A 26,612-nucleotide genomic window follows, 5' to 3' on the forward strand; every position below is an offset into this window, starting at 1 on the left:
GGATATCAGGGCAGTTGTGACAGACGATATTGGCTCTAATGAACAAAATATGGAATCATTGTGGGTGGAGATTAGAGATAGTAAGGGGAAAAAAATCACTGGTGGGCGTAGTTTATAGGCCCCCAAATAATAACTTCACGGTGGGGTGGGCAATAATCAAGGAAATAATGGAGGCATGTGAAAAAGGAACGGCAGTAATCATGGGGGATTTTAACCTACATATCGATTGGTCAAATCAAATCGCACAGGGTAGCCTGGAGGAGGAATTAATAGAATGCATACGGGATTGTTTCTTAGAACAGTATGTTACAGAACCTACAAGGGAGCAAGCTATCTTAGTCCTGTGTAATGAGGCAGGAATAATAAACGATCTCCCAGTAAAAGATCCTCTCGGAATGAGTGATCACAGTATGGTTGAATTTGTAATACAGACTGAGGGTGAGGAAGTAGTGTCTCAAACGAGCGTACTATGCTTAAACAAAGGGGGCTACAGTGCGATGAGAGCAGAGTTGGCTAAAGTAGACTGGAAACACAGACTAAACGGTGGCACAATTGAGGAACAGTGGAGGACTTTTAAGGAGCTCTTTCATAGTGCTCAATAAAAATATATTCCAGTGAAAAAGAAGGGCGGTAAGAGAAGGGATAACCAGCCGTGGATAACCAAGGAAATAAAGGAGAGTATCAAATTAAAAACCAATGTGTATAAGGTGGCCAAGGTTAGTGGGAAACTAGAAGATTGGGAAAATTTTAAACGACAGCAAAGAATGACTAAGAAAGCAAAAAAGAAAGGAAAGATAGATTATGAAGGTAAACTTGCGCAAAACATAAAAACGGATAGTAAAAGCTTTTGCAGATATATAAAACGGAAAAGAGTGACTAAAGTAAATGTTGGTCCCGAAGAAGATGAGAAGGGGGATTTAATAATGGGAAATGTGGAAATGGCTGAGACCTTAAACAATTATTTTGCTTCGGTCTTCACAGTGGAAGACACAAAAAGCATGCCAAAAATTGGTGGTCACAGGAATGTGGGAAGGGAGGACCTTGAGACAATCACTATCACTAGGGGGGTAGTGCTGGACCGGCTAATGGGACTCAATGTAGACAAGTCCCCTGGTCCTGATGAAATGCATCCCAGGGTATTAAAAGAGATGGCGGAAGTTATAGCAGATGCATTCATTATAATCTACCAAAAGTCTCTGGACTCTGGGGAGGTACCAGCGGATTGGAAAGCAGCTAATGTAACGCCTCTGTTTAAAAAAGGAGGCAGACAAAAGGCAGGTAACTATAGGCCGGTTAGTTTAACATCTGTAGTGGGGAAAATGCTTGAAACTATCATTAAGGAAGAAATAGTGGGACATCTAGATAGGAATAATGCAATCAAGCAGACGCAGCTTGGATTCATGAAGGGGAAATCATGCTTAACTAATTTACTGGAATTCTTTGAGGATATAACGAGCATGGTGGATAGAGGTGTACCGATGGATGTGGTGTATTTAGATTTTCAAAAGGCATTCGATAAAGTGCCACACAAAAGGTTACTGCAGAAGATAAGGGTACGCGGAGTCAGAGGAAATGTATTAGCATGGATAGAGAATTCGCTGGCGAACAGAAAGCAGAGTGTCGGGATAAATGAGTCCTTTTCGGGTTGGAAATCGGTGGTTAGTGGTGTGCCACAGGGATCGGTGCTGGGATCACAACTGTTTACAATATACATAGATGACCTGGAAGAGGGGATAGAGTGTAGTGAAACAAAATTTGCAGATGACACAAAGATTAGTGGGAAAGTGGGTTGTGTAGAGGACACAGAAAGGCTGCAAAGAGATTTAGATAGGTTAAGCGAATGGGCTAAGGTTTGGCAGATGGAATACAATGTTGGAAAGTGTGAGGTCATCCACCTTGGGGGGAAAAAAACAGTAAAAGGGAATATTATTTGAATGGGGAGAAATTACAACATGCTGTGGTGCAGAGGAACTTGGGGGTCCTTGTGCATGAATCCCAAAAGGTTAGTTTGCAGGTGCAGCAGTTAATCAGGAAGGCGAAATGAATGTTGGCCTTCATTGCGAGAGGGATGGAGTACAAAAGCAGGGAGGTCCTTCTGCAACTATATAGGGTATTGGTGAGGCCGCACCTGGAGTACTGCGTGCAGTTTTGGTCACCTTACTTAAGGAAGGATATACTAGCTTTGGAGGGGATATAGAGACGATTCACGAGGCTGATTCCGGAGATGAGGGGGTTACCTTATGATGATAGATTGAGTAGACTGGGTCTTTACTCGTTGGAGTTCAGAAGGATGAGGGGGGATCTTATGGAAACATTTAAAATAATGAAAGGGATAGACAAGATAGAGGCAGAGAGGTTGTTTCCACTGGTCGGGGAGACTAGAACTAGGGGGCACAACCTCAAAATACGGGGGAGCCAATTTAAAACCGAGTTGAGATGGAATTTCTTCTCCCAGAGGGTTGTGAATCTGTGGAATTCTCTGCCCAAGGAAGCTGTTGAGGCTAGCTCATTGAATGTGTTCAAGTCACAGATAGATAGATTTTTAATCAATAAGGGAATTAAGGGTTACGGGGAGCGGGCGGGTAAGTGGAGCTGAGTCCACGGCCAGATCAGCCATGATCTTGTTGAATGGCGGAGCAGGCTCGAGGGGCTAGATGGCCTAATCCTGTTCCTAATTCTTATATTCTTACTCAATCTATCACCATAAGGTAACCCCCTCATCTCCGGTATCAGCCTAGTGAATCGTCTCTGTACCCCCTCCAAAGCTAGTATATCCTTCCTTAAGAAAGGTGACCAAAACTGCACACAGTACTCCAGGTGCGGCCTCACCAATTCCCTGTCCAGTTGCAGCAGAACCTCCCTGCTTTTGTACTCCATCCCTCTTGCAATGAAGGCCAACATTCCATTCGGCTTCCTGATTACCTGCTGCATCTGCAAACTAACTTTTTGGGATTCATGCACAAGGACCCCCAGGTCTCTCTGCACCGCAGAATGTTGTAATTTCTCCCCATTCAAATAATATTCCCTTTTACTGTTTTTTTCCCCCCAAGGTGGATGACCTCACATTTTCCGACATTGTATTCCATCTGCCAAACCTTAGCCCATTCGCTTAACCTATCTAAATCTCTTTGCAGCCTCTCTGTGTCCTCTACACAACCCGCTTTCCCACTAATCTTTGTTTCATCTGCAAATTTTGTTGCACTATACTCTGTCCCCTCTTCCAGGTCATCTATGTATATTGTAAACAGTTGTAGTCCCAGCACCGGCACACCACTAACCACCGATTTCCAACCCGAAAAGGACCCATTTATCCCGACTCTCTGCTTTCTGTTAGCCAGCCAATTCTCTATCCATGCTAATACATTTCCTCTGACTCCGCGTATCTCTATCTTCTGCAGCAACCTTTTGTGTGGCACCTTATCGAATGCCTTTTGGAAATCTAAATACACCACATCCATCGGTACACCTCTATTCAGCATGCTCGTTATATCCTCAAAGAATTCCAGTAAATTAGTTAAACATGATTTCCCCTTCATGAATCCATGTTGCGTCTTCTTGATTGCACTATTCCTATCTAGATGTCCCGCTATTTCTTCCTTAATGATAGCTTCAAGCATTTTCCCCACTACAGATGTTAAACTAACCGGCTTATAGTTACCTGCCTTTTGTCTGCCCCCTTTTTTATTAGCTGCTTTCCAATCCGCTGGTACCTCCCCAGAGTCTAGAGAATTTTGGTAGATTATAACGAATGCATCTGCTATAACTTCCGCCATCTCTTTTAATACCCTGGGATGCATTTCATCAGGACCAGGGGACTTGTCTACCTTGAGTCCCATTAGCCTGTCCAGCACTACCCCCCTAGTGATAGTGATTGTCTCAAGGTCCCCCCTTCCCACATTCGCGTGACCAGCAATTTTTGGCATGGTTTTTGTGTCTTCCACTGTGAAGACCGAAGCAAAATAATTGTTTAAGGTCTCAGCCATTTCCACATTTCCCATTATTAAATCCCCCTTCTCATCTTCTTCGGGACCAACATTTACTTTAGTCACTCTTTTCCGTTTTATATATCGGTAAAAGCTTTTACTATCTGTTTTTATGAAGCAAATACATTACAGTAGCCAATGAAGTACCTTTGAAGTGTCGTCACTGTTGTAATGCAGGGACATATGTAAGGGAGAACTATGGAGCTTTAATGTTATATTGCACAATGGAAAAGAGTTTATAACTAAAATCCTGTTCTTTATATTATAGGAATCCTGTATAACGGAACAACTGGAAGCAGGTATTCGGTTCTTCGACCTAAGGATCGCTCATAAACCAAACGATACGTCTGATAATTTATACTTTATTCATGGGATCTTTACAACTGTAACAGTCCTGGTAAGTTTACAACTGAAAAAGAACGTAAATATTATCAGGAAATCTGATTTTAAACATAAACTGTTTGTTGGAGTACATGCTGCCACTACTAGTTTGCCATCTCTCTGTATTCTTACTCGAATTTCTTAAAATTGAGAACCCTAGGCCAAAGGACAAAGTTCATAGTGCAAAAGAACCATCATGGTTACAAGGGCGATATACTGCGGATGCTGGAAATCTGAAATAAAAGCAGAAAATGCTGGAAATACTCAGTGGGTCAGGCAGCATCTGTGGAAAGAGAAGCAGAGTTAACGTTTCAAATCTATGGCCTAAGGTTCTGACAAAGGGCCATCGCCCTGAAACGTTAACTGTTTCTCTCTCCACATATGCTGCCTGACCTGCTGAGTGTTTCTGTTTTTATATCATGGTTACAAGGAGTAGGAAGGTTTCTGCGATAAATTAAGAAGGACATAGGATTACCTTACATAGGATATACGGCACAGAAACAGGTCATTCGGCCCAACCAGTCCATGCCGGCGTTTATGCTCCACTCGAGCCTCCTCCCGTCTTTCCTCTTCTAACTCTATCAGTGTAACCCTCTATTCCCTTCTCCCTCATAGACTTGTCTAGCCTCCCCTTAAATGCAGTAATGTTTAGGTTAGGTTGGGTTGTAAAAGCCTGAAAATTGCATTCCTTTATTTGGTGTCATTTGCAATATTGTGTTTTAAAGGAGACTTTGAAAGAATTTGAACACTGGCTGAAAACTCATCCTAAGGAAGTGGTTATCTTGGCCTGCAGGTACTTTGAGGGGATGAACAAGCAACAACATCATCAGTTAATTCAGAAAATAGAGGACATTTTTGGGTACAAAATGTGTCTGAAAACCTGTGCTGTAAGTAATAGTATTGGATTTATAGACAACTCATTAATTGGCAAAGCCATAATTTAAAAAAATCTTGTGTGCGAATTTTGCAAACAGTTGATTTGATCTGGGGAGGGAGGAAGGGAAATGGGAAGGTGTACACTCTGACTGCGAACAAATGCTCACTCACCTGAGACAGGTGCGTTCCAGAGTCAGACTTAAATCCTACTGTCTGGCCTTTATATCTAGAGGACTAGATTACAAGAGGGTAGAAGTTTTGCTGCACCTATACAAAGCCCTTTTTAGACCAGGTCTCCAGTCGTCTTGGGCAACCCTTGCCACTGGACCAAGACCTAGCTCTGTCAAGCCCGTGTGGTGGCTGGTGTGCAACGGCCACCCCACGTTAAAAAAATCCATGCACAGGCATCTTCCACCCTTCAGGATGTAGTTCAGGACCTGGAATTTTAGGTCCTTCATTAAAACGCCTGTGAACTCATCCATTTTTGACGTGGAAGCAAGTCATCCTCGTTTCGAGGGACTGCCTATGATGATAGACCACACCTGGAGTACTGTGAGCAGTTCTGGGCACCATTCCTTAGGAAGGATATATTGGCCTTGGATGGAGTGTGGCATAGGTTTACCAGAATGATACCCAGATTTCAAGGGTTAAGTTACGAGGAGAGATTACACAAATTAGGGTTGTATTGCTGAGAATTTAGAAAGGTGATCTGATCAAAATTTTCAGGATATTAAGGGGAACAGATGGGGTAGATAGAGAGAAACTATTTCTGCTGGTTGGGGAGTCTAGAACAAGGGGGTATAGTCTAAAAACTAGAGACAGACCTTTCAAGAATGAAATTAGGAAACACTTCTACACACAAAGGGGGATAGAAGTTTGGAACTCTCTTCTGCAAACAGCATTTGGTGCTAGATCAATTGTTAATTTGAAATCTGAGATTGATAGCTTTTTGTTGAGCAAAGATATTGAGGGATATAGGCCAAAGGTGGTATATGGAGTTAGGTCGCAGATCAGCCATGATCTCATTGAATGGCAGAAAATGCTCGAGGGACTAAATGGCCTCCTCCTGTTCCTATGTTTTTATGTCTGGGGATCAATTAGTTGGTGGTTTAATGAATGGATGCATTTCTAATGCAGACGTCTTTTTACAGGCACTGGTAACATTAAGAAATCTATGGGAGTTGGACTACCAAGTCATCATCTCCTACGATAATGTTATTGCGAATGAATATCCGAACCTTTGGCCTGGAATTCCTTATTGGTGGGCCGACACATACAATGCTAAATCGCTCGTTCAGTATCTAGAAACCCAGAAACAGATTGGACGACCAGGTACTGAAAATACGAAATAGAAACAGAAAATGCTGGCAATACTCAGCTGGTCAGGCAGCATCTGTGGAGAGAGAAACTGAGTTAACGTTTCAGGTCAATGAACTTTCGTCAGAACTGGAAAAAGTTAAAGATGTAACAGGTTTTAAGCAAATGCAGGGGAAGGGAAAGGGGGGAGGGGAGGAAAGAACAAAAGGGAGGGTCTGCGATAGGGTGGAAGGCAGGAGTGATTAAACGACAAAAGGTATGATAGTACAAAGCAAAATGAGATGGTAATGGTACAAGATACAAAAGATGAGTCTAGACGAGGTATAAATAGGTATAGCAGAGTCATCAACAGCTGCTAGCTGAGAAAATTGGGGCTGAGTTTAAGGTCTGCAATTGTTGAACTCGATGTTGAGTCCAGAAGGCTGACAAGTACCTATTTGAAAGACGAGGTGCTGTTCCTCGAGTTTATGTTGAGCTTTGTTGGAACAGCGCAAGAGGCTGAGAACAGAGCGGGAGTGGAGCAGAGAATTAAAGTGACAGGCGACCGGAAGCTCGGGGTCACCTTTGCAGATTGAACGCAGGTGTTCCGCAAAGCGGTCACCCAATCTGCGTTTGGGCTCCCCAATGTAGAGGAGACCGCATCGTGAGCAGCGAATACAGTATACTAAATTGCAATTACAAGCAATCTGTTGTTTCACCTGGAAGAAGTGCTTTGGACCCTGGACAGTGGGAAGGGAGGAGGTAAAAGGGCAGGTGTTGCATGTTTGGATGCGCTTGCATGGGAAGGTGCCGTGGAAAGGGTGTTGGGGGTGATTGAGGCCTGGACCAGGGTGTTGCAGAGGGAACAATCCCTTTGGAAGGCTGAAAGGGAAGGGGAGGGGACGATGTATTTGGTGGTGGGATCATGCTGGAGGTGGAGGAGGATGGTCCGTTGAACGAGGAGGCTGGTGGGGTGAAGGGTGAGGACAAGAGGAACGCTATTGTCATTCTGGGAGGGAAGGGAAGGGGTGAGAGCAGAAGTGCGGGAAATGGACGGACACAGTCGAGGGCCATGTCAACCACGGTAAAGGGGAATCCTCGGTTGAGGAAAAAGGAAGACATATTGGAAGCACTAGTATGGAAGGTGGCATCATCGGAACAGATGCGACGGAGATGGAGAAACTAGGAGAATGGAATAGAGTCCTTACAGGAAGCAGGGTGGGAGTAGGTGTAGTGCAGGTAGCTGTGGGAGTCAGTGGGCTTATAGTGGATGTTGGTCGATAGCTCATCCCGAGAAATGGAGACAGAGAAGTCGAGGAAAGGAGGGAAGAGTCAGGGATATGTGAAGGTGCGGGAAGGATGGAAATTGGAAGCAAAGTGAATGAAATTTTCCAGTTCAGGGAGAGAGCAGAAAAAGGCAACGATACAGTCATCAATGTACCAAAAGATGAGGTACTTCTCCTTGAGTTTCTGTCGAGCTTCATTAGAACAATATAGGAGCCCGAGGCCAGAGAGGGACGGAAAATAAAAATGGCAAGCAACTGGAAGCTCAGGTTTATGCTTAAAAGGGGTCAATGTTTTGGAATATTTGTTACAGAATATCATCATAATCCCAGTTGCTTTGTTTTTCCTTTACAGATGGATTTTTTGTGGCTGGCATGAACTTGACTGAAGATTGGTGGTATATTGTGACTCACCTCCGGAGCTCTTTGAAGAGACTGACTTTTCCTAATTACCCGTATTTGAGTGACTGGATTAAGAAGCAGGACCCAGGACCTGGAAAGCACTGTTTTAATATAATTGCTGGAGATTTCGTAGGAGCTGGCTACCTGGTACCTGCTGTACTTGCTCTCAATAACAAACTGATTTAAAAAGAATGAAATTGGCAGGTTTATAAAAAAATATATATTGAAGGGATATTTGATCTCTTCATGGGAAAGCTGTAAAGGGTCATCAAGTGTTATCTTGGCTTAGAGATGACAGCACTACCACTAAGACTGTAGATTGCAGGTTCAATTTCCCACTCTAGGGCCGCAGCGGGATCGGGACCCGAGCCCGCTCTCTCTCCCGAATCTTCCGTTGATGGGGATTGTTAAGCCCGCTCTGCGGGCTTCCCGGCCAATTAAGAGGAAGCCAGTCTGATTACATCATTTGATGACGCGTGGTCAGCTAGTTTTCTTAAAGGGACCCTGCCTACAATTGTTTTGACAGTTGTGCTGTCAGTGTTCTGCAGCATTGAGCTGCTGCAAACACTGACAAACACTGCACAAAGGCGCACGGCTGCACCAGGCTTTCTCATGACTCCCTCCAGATGCTTATGGAATGAGTCACAGTTTGCAGGGAGGTCCTCTTCCCTTCTCATGGGTAGAAGGGACCTCCACAGGACACAAACGCAGCCTGGATGCACCTTGCACAGGAGGGAACAAGCAGGGATGTGGTCAGGAGGACCAGGCTGCAGGGGCGCAAACCTTTCAATGATCTCAGTAGATCATAAAACATTACTGCAAAGCCAAACTCAACCTCATCCTGCTGTGCCACTCATCACATCCCCATCACTCTGCCTCCCTTACTCTACCCCTGCACATCCTTTCTCACACCTACTTACCTTACCGCCATCCATCCCTCTCTATCTACATTATCAGTTCCCCATTTCACTGGGCACCCCTCCCACTCACCCTCATCCATGTCCAATCATACCAACTAACAACACACAAAGGTTCTTTAGCCAATGTTCATGTACAGTTAATGTTGATGTATTGTCAAACATTGAAATCTTTATTTTCAGCACTTTGCATTCTTGGGATTGAATTGTGGACACCTTTGGAAGTGCCTTAGTGAGTTGTAGTGAATGGTGAGACATAAGGGTACCCCCCACAATAGTGTTGAGTGTGAAAGGGATGCTTTATGGAGCTGGTATGAGGAGGTGCCAACCTGGTGCATCACGTGGCAGTCAGGGTGCACAGTGTAAGGTGAAATAAATGTGGCCATTGGCCTCCCGGGCAATGATGTGGTTGGGTGATGATGCCTTGCGTACTGTGCAGCATCAGGCGATTTATCTCACTTGCTGTTTGTGAGACCTCACTGTGTGCAGACTTTCGATGAGCTGTTAAACCAAACACCGCTGCTCATTATTTGAAAAAAAGCAGCGGGAGGGGGAAGAGGGGGGTTATTAATGCTGTTGTTCTGGCAAACAGTTATCCTAATGTCACTAAAACACATCATTGGTGCAACAATGTTGTAGTTCTTTCCCCAAGCTGTGCTCCCAACGAACGTGGTGACCCCTCTGAGTGCAGAATCAGGCCACGAGCTTTTCATTATACTTGTTAAAGGCAACACCCTCTTCCCTCCATGTTATCTGCGATGAATGATGTATCGATAAACAGAAACATAGAAACATAGAAAATAGGTGCAGGAGTAGGCCATTCGGCCCTTCTAGTCAAGGAATAGTTACAGTATTCAACAGTCATTATCTCCACTCTGCAGACTCACGAGTACCTGATCTGTAATGACGTGCACAATCTGAAAATATACTTGCTATGCTGCTGTACATGTTTGTAACCATCACAAATAATATCAATTCACAATAGGCCTTTCAAAAAAATAAAACTCATGTACTCATCCACTGTCCGTGCTGGAGAACACGGAAGACTGTGTAGAACTTTACATATGAAGAAAGACTGGATAGACTAGGCTTATATTCACTGGAATTTAGAAGAATGAGAGGGGATCTCATAGAAACATTCTGATGGGATTGGACAGATTAGATGCAGGAAGCATGTTCCCGATGTTGGGGAAGTCCAGAACCAGGGGTCATAGTTCAAGGATAAGGGGTAAGCCATTTAGGACCGAGATGAGGAGAAACTTCACCCAGAGAATTGTGAACCTGTGGAATTCTCTACCACAGAGAGTTGTTGAGGCTAGTTCGTTAGATATATTCAAAAGGAAGTTAGATGTGGCCCTTATGGCTAAAGGGATCAGGGGGTATGGAGAGAAAGCAGGAAAGGGGTAGAGGTTGCATGATCAGCCATGATCATATTGAATGGTGGTGCAGGCTCGAAGGGCCGAATGGCCTGCTCCTGCACCTATTTTCTATTGGCCATGTTTTCCCCTCTCCAAATTTCTCCTCTTATCCCTATTCTCCCGAAGACGATGAATGATGTTATTTTCTTATCCTGTACTGGGAATGTAGGAGAACCCAACAGTCTGGCCACACCAGGATTCTTCACATATCAGCGCAGGCAGTTATTCCTGGGAGACAGATTTTCCGCTCAGGTGCGTGAATGGCCATGCCGCGGTGAGAGAGATCCCGTGCAGGCTGCTCACCGGCTTTTACATTGTAGATACCTCACATGCGTAAAAATTTGAATGGGCCGGACATTGGGGGAGGCAGGCTGTGCAGGAGGCAGCATGGCTTACGGGGGAACATTGCTGGAAGATTAAGCGATTGTGGGGAGCATCACATCAGGGTACAGTACCTTCCTTACCCAACGCCCACGTGTGTGCACACATCATCTTCAGCAGGCATCATTGGATGATGATCAGGGGCAGGAATCTTGGCCCATTGTATTTCTCTAGCCAATTCTGACATTCTCACTGTCACAAGAGAACTATTTCAATAAGAAATGTTTTAGCTCTATATAAATATAGTAAAATAAACAACATTTAAGCTTTAGGCACATTATATCGGTGCCCTTTGTGGAACACCATCAGGATTTCTTTATTGACCTTATCAAAGTGTCACTGCATTCTTGATATATATTTTTTGAAAGAAAGTTTCATCCTTTGGATGAGACAAACTGAGGTTCTGTCTGCCTGTCCCAGTGATTCAAGATTCCTTGGAAAAAGCTGGGCATTCTTTCCGCATCCTGGTCATCATTCTTCCCGCAATGAAAACCACCAAAAGAACAAGCTGGTTGTTCATCTCGTTGCTGTGAGTGGAGTCTTGCTGTGTGCAAACTGGCTATGTTTGCCTACAGAATAATGATTGCTGCACTTCAAAAATAATTCGCTGCCTGTGAAGTATTTTGGAGCTGTTCATGAAGAGATGCAAGTAGGTGCTATTGTATCAATTCTCTCTCGGGGAGGGGAGCCGGAGAAAAAGAGTAAAATCCTCAGCAATGGAAAGTCATTTCTTTTTCTTCAAGGCTGGAACAGCTTCTTGTATTTCCCATAAGCCGAGCTGCTGATGATCACCCTCACGTTGGCTGCACCATCTTCTGGCAAAACATCCACTCCCTGCACAGTGGCCTCCTTGTACAACCAGCTGGAATGATCAAAAGCAACAGCGTTACTCGTCAGCATCTTTAAACTGACCTTTCTGCCCATTTGCCCGTCAGAAACCACCCCTCCAGGCCTCATTTGTTCAATAGGAATTAACTGTTTAAAAATTGTCTTGTAAACTAACCTCCACTTTGATAAGAATGAGATTCACTTAAAAGCCACGCGTTTGTGCAAGTTCTGCGTGCACCCAGACTTCCTTCTTACCTCAGTTGAGGCCCGGCCAAATTTACTGCAATAGTGAGGATGAGTTTTCCTGTCGCTCGCAAAACTGCCTCCTCGATTTTCGTTTTCAGTTCATCAATGCCAAATCCATGAAGGGCTGAAACTGCGACGGTGTTTGGGTCTGTGGGTTGATATCTTTAAGAAGGGGGGGGGGAAAAATGACCTTTACACAGAGCCTGATCAAGACCTGGAATCAGTTGATAGGATGGATGGCTGACAGAGTAACATTGGAGTCATTTAAGAGACAGTGATGAGAAGGGTTGTTGTTCTAGAAGGTCAAGTGGCCTTCTTCATCTGAACCTATTTTGTGATTGCTCCAATGGCTATATAATCTGCTCTTTATAGGGCCATTGGAAGTCAGATTCATGCACTCACAAAATAAGGCTAATGGCGGTGGGAGGGAGAAAGGAAGAGAAGCGATATTTCAGGTTACCTGACTGAGAAAGAAAAAGAGATAAACTTGCAAAGGTTTTCATTTCTAGTTTTTAACTGACAGTTTCAAGTAGTGAGAAATAAAGTAATATTGCTTATACCCAACAGGTCAAGTCTTTTGTCATTTATTCTTGGAATAATGGCAGTATTTATTTCCTTGAGGGCATTAAGAGTCAACCAAATGGACCCCGATTTTAACTCCAGGTAGATTACCTGCTCAGGCCCAAGTTAAAATTATAGTCGGGTCTCAATGATGTCATCAGGCCACAACATGTACATGTAAAGAAGGACCCCATTGGCTCCGGGCACATGTCCGTGCTGCCTGCTCAGGAGAGCAGGTTAAAATTGCAGATGTTGCGATCATGGTGGCTTTCAGACAGGCAAGAGTCAGGGTGATTTTAATTGCCTACCCGCTGAGCAAGTCGGATTAAAATCGCCCCCAAATTATGAGGGACTGGAGCCACATGCAGGCCAGAGCAGGGTAGGGGTCGAAAGGTTCCCTAACAACAAGCTAGCATTTTTTCTCATGCTAGCTCACAAATCACCAGATTTATTAAATCCAATTTCACAACTTGCCATGGTGGGATTTGAATTCACGACCTCCAAATTGCTAGCCCAGTACAACTAGGCTACTGCAGCCGGCAACTGAATTAAGTTAGGGACCTTTTTAGATTTATCAAGAGCAACCTTTTGATATCAAGACAGCCTTTTGTTCTTGTCTCTCAAGTGTCCCTTAACTTTTCCCCCGCAATCCTATTCTCGGGAAGGTGGGGAATGATTCCTCATGTGGGACCAGTGGTACCTCAACCAAGTGGCTATTCACCACGGCAGCTTAGATGGTGCTATTTTTGATTACAAGAGTCATCACTGCCAAGCTCGATTGTGTCTTCACCTGCCATGTATTTCCAGTTTGTTCCTTGCAGAGAGACCATTAGTCAGCAGTCAACATCAGGTACTCGGGCTAATTTTTCCATTCCTTAGAGCAGAGGTGCTGAGGTCAATGTTGCCCTTGCTTAGATGAACTATCTTAGGACAGATCAGGGGTTCAACTTGGTCTGCTTGCTCTGTATGGCTGGATGGGTACCCAATGACCACTGGCATTGCTAAAAGGTACCATTAACTATTGATACACAAAATTTCTATCGTACCATTTTTAAAACAAATGTATCATTATCATTTTACATTACATTAGTCTGTCAGCTGTGGCTCAGTGGGTAGCACTCTCGCCTGAGTCAGAAGGTTGTGGGTTTAAGTCCCACTCTAGAGACTTGAGCACAAAAATCTAGGCTGACACTCCTGTGCAGTGCTGAGGGAGTGCTGCACTGTCGGAGGTGCCATCTTTCGGACGAGACGTTAAACTGAGGCCTCGTCTGCTCTCAGGATGTAAAATATCCCATGGCACTATTTCGAAGAAGAGCAGGGGAGTTAATCCCGGTGCCCTGGCCAATATTTATCACTCAATCAACATCACCGAAACAGATTGTCTGGTCATTATTACATTGCTGTTTGTGGGAGCTTGCTGTGCGTGAATTGGCTGCCATGTTTACTGCATTACAACAGTGACTAAACTCCAAAAGTACTTCATCGGCTGTAAAATGCTTTGGGTTGTCCTGAGGTCATGAAAGCAAGTCCTTTTTTTTTAAACACTGGTTTAAAACTATGTACACTTTCATATGAGGATTTTTGTTAAAACAGAGAGGCAAGAAATCTCTAGGTTAGAAGCATGTGTGCATTCACGCATGCTGTGTGGTATACGTGAAAGTTACAATGTTCATACCCGTCCACAAGATCGATCTTATTGTGCACTTCAATAATCGAATCCAAGAGTTGGTTTGAGAGCTGGAGATTCCTGAGGACGTTCAATACGTTCACTTTCTGGTTGGTGGTTTCGGGGTGACTGATGTCCCTGACATGAACTATTACATCCTCGATACAGATAGAGGCAGAGTGGGGGGGGGAAATAATGCAGACGTTAATAATGTTTACGTGAACTAAGGTCATACAACTGCTGATTTTTTGTCTCCATTACTTACCTATAACAAACACCCTCAAGTTTATTGCCACTAAATCTAGAATCATAAAATATTACAAGCTATTTCCATTCGGCCCTCCAGTTACCGACCCATCGACCAATGGAAATAGCTTTTCCCTATTTACCTTATTAAAACCTTTCATAATTCTGAATACCACTATTATATCTCCTCTTAATCTTCTTTGTTCTAATAAAGAGCTCCAGGTTCTCAAATCTCTCCTCATATCTAAAGCCTCTCATCTCTCGTATCATCTTAGTGAATCTTCTGTACCCTTTCCATGGCCTTGACATCCCTTCTAAAGTAGATACCCGGAATTGGACGCAACATTCTAACTGTGAACGAACTCAATATGAACATTTTAAGAATGTACTTTGAGTTGAACGTCAGTGGTGGAAAAATATATGGCTTTTTGCAAAAATTGTTGATAAGATGCAAAATAGCAAGCAGATTTTGCTCGTGGTGGAGATTAGTAGTTAGAGTTTCTAGGCCAATGTAGAGACCAAATTGTTACTGTATTTTGATTAATTCCCATTCGTCATTAGGCGTTACTTTCGGGTGTACTGAAATTGGAATATGCTGCATGATGACAGAATCGGTGTGCCTGCTGATAAAGTGCAGGAAACTCCTTGCAGCAAACTCCATGGGGGGACTTTTAACCAAACCCACCCATTGGGATTGGGTGCAGGACTGGTTTTACACCTCGCCCGATTGTACTCTCCATTAGTTTCCTGTCCAGCGAGTCGGCTTAAAGTGACCCTTATCTCACTTGTACTATAAGGCCCACCAGTTCACTGGAAGGTGAGCCCACCTGCACTGCTCTTCGTGGTGAGCAGTGTTCCCTTTCTTTCTTGGGGGGTTACGCGGCTCATTCAAAATTCCACGCATGTGCGCTTTTTTTTCCCATTTAAGAACGTAAGAATTAGGAGCAAGAGTACGCCATTCAGCCCCTCAAGCCTGTTCCGCCACTTTCCTGCACTGTCTCCATATCCCTCGATTCCCTTAGTAGCCAAAAATCTATCGATCTCTGTCTTGAATACACTCAACGACAGAGCCTCCACAGCTCTCTGGGTAGAGAATTCCAAAGATTCACCACCCTCTGAGTGAAGATGTTTCTCCTCATCTCAGTCCTAAATGGCCAACCCCTGAGTCTGAGACTGTGACCCCTGGTTCTAGACTCCTCAGCCCGGGGAAACATCCTCCCTGCATCTACCCTGTCAAGCCCTGTAAGAATTTTGTCTGTTTCAATAAGATCACCTCTCATTCTTCTAAACTCTAGAGAATATAGGCCTAGTCTACTCAATCTCTCATAGGACAATCCCCCCCCATCCCAGGAATCAGTCTGGTGAATATTCGTTGCACGCCCTCAATGGCAAGTATATCCTTCCTTGGGTAAGGAGACCAAAACTGCACACAATACTCCAGGTGCGGTGTCACCAGGGCCCTATATAGTTGCAGTGAGGCATCTTTACGCTTATACTCAAATCCTCTTGTAATAAAGGCCAACAAACCATTTGCTTTCTTAATTGCTTGCTGTACCTGTACGTTAACTTTCAGAGATTTGTGTACAAGGACACGAATTTTAAATCCAGTGAGCCAGCTTTGCGGGACCCCAAGAGCACTGTGCGGCCACGCAGCTTAAAGGCAGCATTGGTGGTGAGCAGGTTGCTAACTGGGCTCGAGTGGGGAAATGCTTTGTGAAGTGGGCAAGGACATGCAAGGCCATCATAGCCAACCCCGATCCTTTCTCATTTGAGCTCCACACATGCACTTCTAGCAGGAGTTGCTGGGGAGCAATCCCGTGCTTCTTTCTCCAATCCAGGCGTTGAGCCACAAGTAGCGCCTTAAGGTCAACCTGAGACCCACCTGGGACTTCCTTGGTCTATTTGGCTCAGCTCGTCACTAACTTAATCAACTGAGCTAAAACACAGGACCCGGGGAATAGTTAGAATTCCATGGCTTTTTAAAAATAATACTGACCTATGTATGTAGGAACCAAATGTAACAGAAAACATAGCAATAAAAACAACTTACTGAATACGCCACATCCTCCAGAGTCGCTGAGAAGGATTCAATTAATCTGTGGGGAAGCTGCGAGAGAAATCCAATGGTATCGACGTAAAGGACCATCATGCGGCTTGGCATCAAGCCAGCGTGAGCGGTAACATCAAGTGTAGCAAACAGCTGATCTCTCGGGTGAAGGCCCACGTCTCCAGTCAGGGTTTTGATCAGGGTGGTTTTGCCTGAATTGAAGACATGAAATGCACCAGATGTGAAATAGATTATGGTTTACACCGTGTCCCAGCATCTACCTTTGCCTCTGTGCTAAAAATGACCCTCTGGTTATCCTCTGGTGTGTACAAGAACATACTGTTATTCAGCATCGATTACGTATAAAAATGCCTCAGCGTCCTTCACAGAAATGTTTACTCCAACTTGAGTTGCCTTTGCATAGGCACTGAATTTTTAAGTTGTGCTATAGGGGAGTGTTGGTGAAGAGAAGAATTACTATTTTGATGCTCGTGATGAGACACAAGGAGAAGCATGTACACCTCTCCATTCATTATTAATGAATAATGTTTCCCTATGTTACAAGAAAGAAAGACTTGCATTTATATAGTGCCTTTTACGACCAGCAGACGTCTCAAAGCGCTTTAGAACATAAGAATATAAGAATTAGGAACAGGAGTAGGCCATCTAGCCCCTCGAGCCTGCTCCGCCATTCAACAAGATCATGGCTGATCTGGCCGTGGACTCAGCTACACTTACCCGCCCGCTCCCCGTAACCCTTAATTCCCTTATTGGTTAAAAATCTATCTATCTGTGATTTGAATACATTCAATGAGCTAGCCTCAACTGCTTCCTTGGACAGAGAATTCCACAGATTCACAACCCTCTGGGAGAAGAGGTTTTAAATTGGCTCCCCCGTATTTTGAGGCTGCGCCCCCTAGTTCTAGTCTCCCCGACCAGTGGAATCAACCTCTCTGCCTCTATCTTGACTATCCCTTTCATTATTTTAAATGTTTCTATAAGATCATCCCTCATCCTTCTGAACTCCAATGAGTAAAGACCCAGTCTACTCAATCTATCATCATAAGGTAACCCCCTCATCTCCGGAATCAGCTTTGTGAATCGTCTCTGTACTCCCTCCAAAGCTAGTATATCCTTCCTTAAGAAAGGTGACCAAAACTGCACGGAGTACTCCAGGTGCGGCCTCACCAATACCCTATACAGTTGCAGCAGGACCTCCCTGCTTTTGTACTCCATCCCTCTCGCAATGAAGGCCAACATTCCATTCGCCTTCCTGATTACCTGCTGCATCTGCAAACTAAATTTTTGGGATTCATGCACAAGGACCCCCAGGTCCCTCTGCACCGCAGCATGTTGTAATTTCTCCCCATTCAAATAATATTCCGTTTTACTGTTTTTTTTTCCCAAGGTGGATGACCTCACATTTTCCGACATTGTATTCCATCTGCCAAACCTTAGCCCATTCGCTTAACCTATCCAAATCTCTTTGCAGCCTCTCTGTGTCCTCTACACAACCCGCTTTCCCACTAATCTTTGTGTCATCTGCAAATTTTGTTTCACTACACTCTGTCCCCTCTTCCAGGTCATCAATGTATATTGTAAACAGTTGTGGTCCCAGCACCAATCCCTGTGGCACACCACTAACCACCGATTTCTAACCAGAAAGGGACCCATTTATCCCGACTCTCTGCTTTCTGTTAGCTAGCCAATTCTCTATCCATGCTAATACATTTCCTCTGACTCCGCGTACCTTTATCTTCTGCAGTAACCTTTTGTGTGGCACCTTATCGAATGCCTTTTGGAAATCTAAATACGCCACATCCATCGGTACACCTCTATCCACCATGCTCGTTATATCCTCAAAGAATTCCAGTAAATTAGTTAAACATGATTTCCCCTTCATGAATCCATGTTGCATTTGCTTGATTGCACTATTCCTATCTAGATGTCCCGCTATTTCTTCCTTAATGATAGCTTCAAGCATTTTCCCCACTACAGATGTTAAACTAACCGGCCTATAGTTACCTGCCTTTTGTCTGCCCCCTTTTTTAAACAGAGGCGTTACATTAGCTGCTTTCCAATCTGCTGGTACCTCCCCAGAGTCCAGAGAATTTTGGTAGATTTAAACAAATGCATCTGCTATAACTTCCACCATCTCTTTTAATACCCTAGGATGCATTTCATCAGGACCAGGGGATTTGTCTACCTTGAGTCCCATTAGCCTGTCCAGCACTACCCCCCTAGTGATAGTGATTGTCTCAATGTCCTCCCTTCCCACATTCCTGTGACCAGCAATTTTTGGCATGGTTTTTGTGTCTTCCACTGTGAAGACCGAAGCAAAATTATTGTTTAAGCTCGCAGCCATTTCCACATTTCCCATTATTAAATCCCCCTTCTCATCTTCTAAGGGACCAACATTTACTTTAGTCACTCTTTTCCGTTTTATATATCTGTAAAAGCTTTTACTATCTGTTTTTATGTTTTGCGCAAGTTTACTTTCGTAATCTATCTTTCCATTCTTTATTGCTTTCTTAGTCATTCTTTGCTGTCGTTTAAAATTTTCCCAATCTGCTCGTTTCCCACCAACCTTGGCCACCTTATGCGCATTGGTTTTTACTTTGATACTCTCCTTTATTTCCTTGGTTATCCACGGCTGGTTATCCCTTCTCTTACCACCCTTCTTTTTCACTGGAATATATTTTTATTGAGCACTATGAAAGAGCTCCTTAAAAGACCTCCACTGTTCCTCAATTGTGCCACCGTTTAGTCTGTGTTTCCAGTCTACTTTAGCCAACTCTGCCCTCATCCCACTGTTGTCCCCTTTGTTTAAGCATAGTACGCTCGTTTGAGACACTACTTCCTCACCCTCAATCTGTATTATAAATTCAACCATACTGTGATCACTCATTCCGAGAGGATCTTTTACTCGGAGATCGTTTATTATTCCTGTCTCATTACACAGGACCAGATCTAAGATAGCTTGCTCCCTTGTAGGTTCTGTAACATACTGTTCTAAGAAACAATCCCGTATGCATTCTATGAATTCCTCCTCAAGGCTACCCCGTGCGATTTGGTTTGATCAATCGATATGTAGGTTAAAATCCCCCATGATTACTGCCGTTTCTTTTTCACATGCCTCCATTATTCACTTGATTATTGCCCGCCCCACCGTGAAGTTATTATTTGGGGGCCTATAAACTACACCCACCAGTGACTTTTTCCCCTTACTATCTCTAATCTCCACCCACAATGATTCAACATTTTGTTCATTAGAGCCAATATCATCTCTCACAACTGCCCTGATATCATTCTTTATTAACATAGCTACCCCACCTCCTTTCCCTTCTTGTCTATCCTTCCGAATTGTCAGATACCCCTGTATGTTTAATTCCCAGTCTTGGCCACCCTGCAACCACGTTTCTGTAATGGCCACCAAATCATACCCATTTGTAATGATTTGTGCCGTCAACTTATTTACTTTATTTCGAATGCTGCGTGTGTTTAGGTAGAGTGTTTTAATACTCGTTTTTAAACCATGATTTTTAGTTTTGACCCCTCCTGCAGTCCATTCATATTCATACATACTGTCCGTTCCTATCACCTTGTGGTTTACACTTACCCCAGTGCTACTCTGCTCTGTTGCCTCCTGCCTTTTGCATTCTTTCTTGGTGTTCTTTTCATCTGAGCTCTCACCCACTCTAACTCGCTCAGAGCCCTCTCCTGGGTTCCGAATACTCCTTGCATTGAGGCACCGAGCTTTCATGCTTGCCTTTTTATTACACTTTGACCCTTTAGAATTTTGCTGTACAGTGGCCCTTTTTGTTTTTTGCCTTGGGTTTCTCTGCCCTCCACTTTTACTCATCTCCTTTCTGTCTTTTGCTTCTATCTCCACTTTGTTTCCCTCTGTCTCCCTGCATTGGTTCCCATTCCCCTGCCATATTAGTTTAACTCCTACCCAACAGCACTAGCAAACACTCCCCCAAGGACATTGGTTCCGGTCCTGCCCAGGTGCAGACCGTCCGGTTTGTACTGGTCCCACCTCCCCCAGAACCGGTTCCAATGCCCCAGGAATTTGAATCCCTCCCTGCTGCACCACTGCTCAAGCCACGTATTCATCTGAGCTATCCTGCGATTCCTACTCTGATTAGCACGTGGCACTGGTAGCAATCCTGAGATTATTACTTTTGAGGTCCTACGTTTTAATTTAGCTCCTTGCTCCTTAAATTCGTCTCGTAGGACCTCATCCCTTTTTTTACCTATATCGTTGGTACCAATGTGCACCACGACAACTGGCTGTTCACCCTCCCTTTCCAGAGTGCCCTGCACCCGCTCCGAGACATCCTTGACCCTTGCACCAGGGAGGCAACATACCATCCTGGAGTCTCGGTTGCGGCCGCAGAAACGCCTATCTATTCCCCTTACAATTGAATCCCCTATCACTAACTCTCTCCCACTCTTTTTCCTGCCCTCCTGTGCCAATGAAGTCCTTTTGAAGTGTAGTCACTGTTGTAATGTGGGAAATACATCATTTTGTTTGTTGAGAAAATTCAGGGGCAGAGGAAAATATATGCCAATGAATTGGTGCTGATTTTTTAGCTGTCCTCATGGACGTTGAATAACCTTTCAGAAACACCGCGGAATTTACACCGTTTCCTGTAAACTCACCGCAGTTCGTGTAGCCCATGACAGAAACAACCGGGAACTCTCGGCGTTTTCGCTGAGTCCTTAGCAACTGTCGTTTCCTCCTCAGCTTCTCCAAGGCCCCTCTAATCTTCAGTTCCCTCTCCTTGAGGAGGCGTTGCTGAACCTCCATGAATGTCTCACCTAGAAAATATGCGAATCCCTCATTAACGCAAGAACATAGGAAATAGGAGCAGGAGCGGGCCATTCGGCCCCTCGGGCCAGCTCCGCCATTCAATAAGATCATGGCTGATCATCGACCTGAACTCCACTTTCCCCGCCGATCTCCATATGTTATCGAGCGTACTGTTTTTATACTCAACAAAAATTGCACTGGACTATTTTTAAACTATTTAATTCTGTTCCAAACAACACTTGTTTCACCTTATAAATGAACTAAGTTTAAAGCAAATGTTTAATTTTCAGAATATTTTTCGCAACCGATCCATTTTGTAAGCTGCACTATAGTACTGATTTTAAGTAGCAAGTCCGATTAATTAGAGCAAAATTCCCAAATTAGGGTCTAGCCTGATAAACCTCCAATTGCCTGCTGCAGGTGCGGAGAGACTCAGGCAGCTGCTTTCACAGGGAGCCCTTACTCGTCCCTCTACGCTAACCAACGGCATCGATGTGGAACGCACATTCAGTTGCCTGTGTCGCAGAAGATAATGATAAGCATTTAAAAATATTTCATTTGTTCCTCCACAATTGTTATGCCAATTCAATGTGAGTTTTTCCGATTATGAACACACTTATTTTTGGCCCAAGAAATAATTCGCCTCCATCCGAGCTCACCCGATTTTTTGACCCGAATTCAACACGTTTAGCCCAAGTACCTTCCCTAGTGTCCCAAGGCACTTCACAACGTTGGAAATGAACCAAACAGTAGTAACGAGACACGATCGGAAAGGTTTTAATGAGGCCTTTGGACATTGGGAGGAATATAGCAAGGCAGAGGGGTAAGGAAGAGATTTGAGAATGTGCAACAAGATGTTCTGCAAAAACAGGTGGATTAGCGGTTGGGAAACACAGACCGAGTTGGTGGAGAGGACAGGGTGAACTGGGAGAAGGCAGGGCAGTTACCTGCCGTTAGAGTTCCTCTCTAGTCCTGTATTACTGCTTGAACGATTGATTCTTAAATGATTTAATGGAGCTCCTTCATGAAGAGTGGGAAAGATTTCCCACCACAGTGTTTACGCTCTCAGAGACTATAGGGACTGAGTTTATAACCTTCTGCTGAGAATTGACTGATACTTAAAATATGTGCAGAAGTATTGGGCAATAATCTAGCATAGCAAATTCCACAGTAGAAATATTACCTGACCCCATAATGTATCTGGATCCACCACCTTGTTGGTCTAAGTGGGCCAATTCATTTTTCAGCTGGGACCTGCCAAATAAGAGGAAAACAATATTCAAATTAACCAACGGCATAGGGTTCCCATCAGGAGTAGCTACATTACTACAAGTCCTGTTTAGAACACGCTGCTGCAAAGCATGCCCATAGTAGTTTTGTAAAAAATAAAAATCATATTTTAAAAGGATATATACATTTTTTTTTAAAGTCAGTGTATTTCATCTAATGTTCCCTTGAATTTTCTTTGGGTGCGTGGCCCATTCAAATCTCCGCACATGCGCGGTTTTTCCATTGCAAAGCTGGCAAGCAGCTTGCGCGGGACCTCCAGACCTCTGCGCGGCCACGCAGCTTAATGGGAACATTGATTCCATTCCCCCCCACCCTGCTTCCACCGTGAGGTTATGTCACATAGCCTGCCCATATATATATATTTTTTTAAAGTACCATGCTATTCAACTTAATGTTGCTGTACTTTGGTGTGGAATCTCTCACATCAGCAAAGCACAATCTGAGAAGTTTAAAGAAATTTAACCCACCACCATGACTGAGAATACTACATTGTGATTGGTGGTCCAGGCCCACGTGATCCCAGGATACACAAACGATCCTGGAAGACATGTTTCCGTATGCTGGACTATGCAACTAGGCCTCGAAGCACAATCCTATGCGGGACCACCAGGTATTTTCGTAAAAATAAATTTCGGTCGGAGGCGTTCGCCTGCAGGAAGCCTCCAACCGCGATTTTCCCCTCCATTAATGCCTATTATACAGACGGTGTGGTGATCTCGTATGCAAACTGGATTGAATCCATCCTAATTCAATTTTCTTCTAATTCTTAAAAGGGAGGTAAGCGAGCCGACACACTTCCTTTCAATTTGAATTCACATTCATGGCTCGAAGCTCGAAGGACAATTTGCCTTAACTAACTGTACAGTCATTCCTCACGTGGTCAGGCTATGTAATACCGTTGTTGAAGTTTCAGAGAAGATGTAGGAAATCTAACCCTTACCTCAGGTATGGGATCTCAGCGAGTGCTATCTGTAGTTTGGCCTCTTTGGTACGAGCATTGCAACGGAAGATGTGTAGTACGACAGAGTACCTGTCGAACACTTTAACTCCCCAGGCAGATTCCAACTCTTTCTAACATACAGTAGAAGAAAATATTTTACTTAATCCTCTTTTACACAGAGTAGAGTCAACACAATGAAATGTCAAACAGGCACGATGGGCCAAATAAACCCTGGAGTTTAGAAGAATGAGATGTGATCTCATTGAAACATACAGGATTCTAAGAGGGCTTGACAGGGTAGATGCGGAGAGGTTGTTTCCCCTGCCTGGAGAGTCTAGAACTAGAGGGCATAGTCTCAGGATAAAGGGTTGGCTATTTAAGACAGAGATGAGAAGAAATGTCTTCACTCAGAGGGTTGTGCATCTTTGGAATTCTCTACCCCAGAGGACTGTGGATACTCAGTCATTGAGTATATTCAAGCTTGAGAGCAAAAGATTTTTGGACTCTAAGGGAATGCAGGCATATGGGGATTGGGCAGGAAAGTGGAGTTGATGTAGATCAGCCATGATCTTATTGAATGGTGGAGGAGGCTCGAGGGGCTGTATGGCTTACTCCTGCTCCTAATGTTCGTATATTCTGTGCTGTATGATTCTATGATAACACTGGAACAAAGAATGATGAACATTTTTGTAACTAACCCAAATGAAACCTATCGAAGGCAGTCTAAAATTCTCAAGCTCCGGTTCACAACATCTAAGCAATGGTTTGTCACAATGCAAAGTTAAGTAACAAAACACCATCAAAATGCTGCTGGATGTCCAAAAATATGTGCAGCAATTCAAAGCTTCTAAAAACATACAGTTGTGTAGTTTATTAGACTGTTGTCTTGCTTTAAGATATTGAACTGAATTTTGTATGATTGCATATACAACCAGAATTTAATCAGTTTTACATTATTTATTTTAAAAGAAACATATTTTCCTTTTTCGTCTTCCTCCAATTTTCTGCTGAAGGCACCAAGTCATTCTGATATACAGTTCTTTAGGCTGCCCTCCAGTATCTTGCCCAAATGTGCAAGCCCAGCCAGTGAGAGCACTGACAGGCTATTTGACTGTGGGGTGCATCACAATTAAGCAAGATCATGTCCTCACCTGATGACCACAAATGTGTGCTTTTCAGAGGCAGGGGATTGCTGGTTAATAATCAGAAACAGAAACTCTATCTGACTTTAAGGCCAGTTGTGACAACCCGACTACTTCCATGGCTGTGATCAGCAATGCCAGCACAGAATGGAGGCCAAACATAGGACATTCTGATCTGTATGATTCATTATCACACCAGACCAGGTCCTTATCACTAATCACAAATTATTTTTTCATGAACTTGCAGTAATAATATTATGTGTATTATACTTTTGTGTGGTGGGCACACATGTGTCTGAAACATGAAGTTCATCGACTCTTGATATCCATATTTACAGCCCCTCCAGGTATAATATACCCCAAAAATGTGCAGAAAATTACAAAAATAACAGGAACCGAGGAGTGGTTTAAAGTGACTTTCTAATCTCTGCCGCCCAGGACACTTTATGGTTGAGCTTCACTCCTGTGACTTGCAGTTTAACCACTTGATTAAATTATTGCCCAGCTTGTTTCAACACTGTTATCAATTAATCTGTTTAAAAAAAAAAAATTCATTCTGGGATGTGGGCGTTGCTGGCAAGGCCAGCATTTATCGCCCATCCCTAATTGCCCTTGAGAAGGTGGTGGTGAGCCGCCTTCTTGAACCGCTGCAGCTCGTGTGGTGAAGGTATTCCCACAGTGCTGTTCGGGAGGGAGTTCCAGGATTTTGACCCAGCGACGATGAAGGAACGGAAATATATTTCCAAGTCAGAATGGTGTGTAACTTGGAGGGGATGGTGCTCCCATTCGCCTGTCTATTTGATGATATTTTACTGTCCACCATCTACTGATGATTTCTTTTCCCCCTTTGTAGTTTGATGGTGTACCCAGGTGCCCCATTCTACTGTGAGAGAATTCCCATACGCCTGCTGCCCTTGTCCTTCTAGGTGGTAGGAGAGGTGGGTTTGGGAGGTGCTGCCAAAGCTGTGGCAAGTGTATTATGCAATACAATGTGATCAATTTTTACTTTCCATTATACACTCTGCTCATGTGAAACTTCTTTACCTCTGATAGTGCAGACAGTCTTTCAACATTCATAAACACTGCAGTAATCTGTGGCAGCCCTTTTACGTGCTCTGCAAAACAGTTATATTTTAATTACTTACAATTACATTACAACAGCGACTACACTTTAAATAGTACTTAATTGGCTGCAAAGTGCTTTGGAACGTCCTGAGGTTGTGAAAGACATTATATAAATGCAAGACTTTCTATTTTATCTCGGCTGACACTCCAGTGCAGTGCTAAGGGAAAGATTCCATGGCACTATTTCAAAGAGGAGCAGGGGAATTATCCCCGGTGTCCTGGCCAATATTTATTTCTCAATCAACATGGCTCCGGTTGGGGTGGAGTGTAAAATGTTGCGATGCATGGGGTGTCGCAGTTGTGTGGGGCGGACTGGTTGGGCCAGATGCTCTTTACCTATCCGCCATCGTTCATAAGTTTATATGTAACCTTCAGACCAAGGGCCATGTGGCTCTTTGTCGGCCGGCGCGGACACGAAGGGCCGAAATGGCCTCCTTCTGCGCTGTAGATTTCTATGCTTCTATCAACATAACAAAAACAGATTATCTGGTCATTATCACATTGCGGTTTATGAGAGCTTGCTGTGCGCAAATTGGCTGCTCATTTACCACATTACAACAGTGACTACACTCCAAAAGTACTTCATTGGCTGTAAAGTGCTTTGGCACATCTGGTGGTTGTGAAAGGCGCTATATAAATGCAAGTCTTTTTTGATACACTCACAGTACATCATTTCTGATGTGCATAACTGTACCAACAACTAATATTCCAATGTATCTCTTGTAAGTACTGTAAGACAAAACTAGTGACTTCATAAATTACATTTTT

General features: G+C 43.8%; 2 protein-coding genes across 5 annotated transcripts in view; one reads left to right on the top strand and one right to left on the bottom strand.

Annotated features, from left to right (window-relative positions):
- plcxd1 (phosphatidylinositol specific phospholipase C X domain containing 1) overlaps window positions 1–12,560 on the top strand; it is a 31,388-nt gene extending 18,828 nt beyond the window's left edge. Inside the window, exons 4-8 of the mRNA XM_070892496.1 lie at window positions 4,252–4,380; window positions 5,090–5,251; window positions 6,392–6,572; window positions 8,175–8,368; window positions 11,681–12,560. Of these exons, the coding sequence (XP_070748597.1) occupies window positions 4,252–4,380; window positions 5,090–5,251; window positions 6,392–6,572; window positions 8,175–8,368; window positions 11,681–11,722 (708 nt within the window). The 3' untranslated portion in view covers window positions 11,723–12,560. The remainder of the gene's footprint in view (window positions 1–4,251; window positions 4,381–5,089; window positions 5,252–6,391; window positions 6,573–8,174; window positions 8,369–11,680) is intronic.
- Window positions 4,330–26,612, bottom strand: part of gtpbp6 (GTP binding protein 6 (putative)) — a 30,637-nt gene continuing 8,354 nt past the window's right edge. The window contains exons 3-11 of one of the 4 annotated variants that reach the window (XR_011595702.1): window positions 25,764–25,834; window positions 23,578–23,708; window positions 22,531–22,601; window positions 21,197–21,355; window positions 16,535–16,743; window positions 14,248–14,396; window positions 12,021–12,173; window positions 11,262–11,799; window positions 4,330–4,597 (exon numbers count right to left, since the gene is read on the bottom strand). Coding sequence is in view for 3 of the 4 variants with exons in the window: in XM_070892493.1 (XP_070748594.1) it covers window positions 11,676–11,799; window positions 12,021–12,173; window positions 14,248–14,396; window positions 16,535–16,743; window positions 21,197–21,355; window positions 22,531–22,601; window positions 23,578–23,708; window positions 25,764–25,834 (1,067 nt within the window). In the remaining variant the exon portion in view is untranslated. The other 3 variants (XM_070892493.1, XM_070892494.1, XM_070892495.1) reach the window with 3 other exon arrangements.

The sequence above is a fragment of the Pristiophorus japonicus genome, chromosome 10 (assembly GCF_044704955.1).
Source record: "Pristiophorus japonicus isolate sPriJap1 chromosome 10, sPriJap1.hap1, whole genome shotgun sequence".
Classification (NCBI taxonomy): Eukaryota; Metazoa; Chordata; class Chondrichthyes; family Pristiophoridae; genus Pristiophorus; species Pristiophorus japonicus.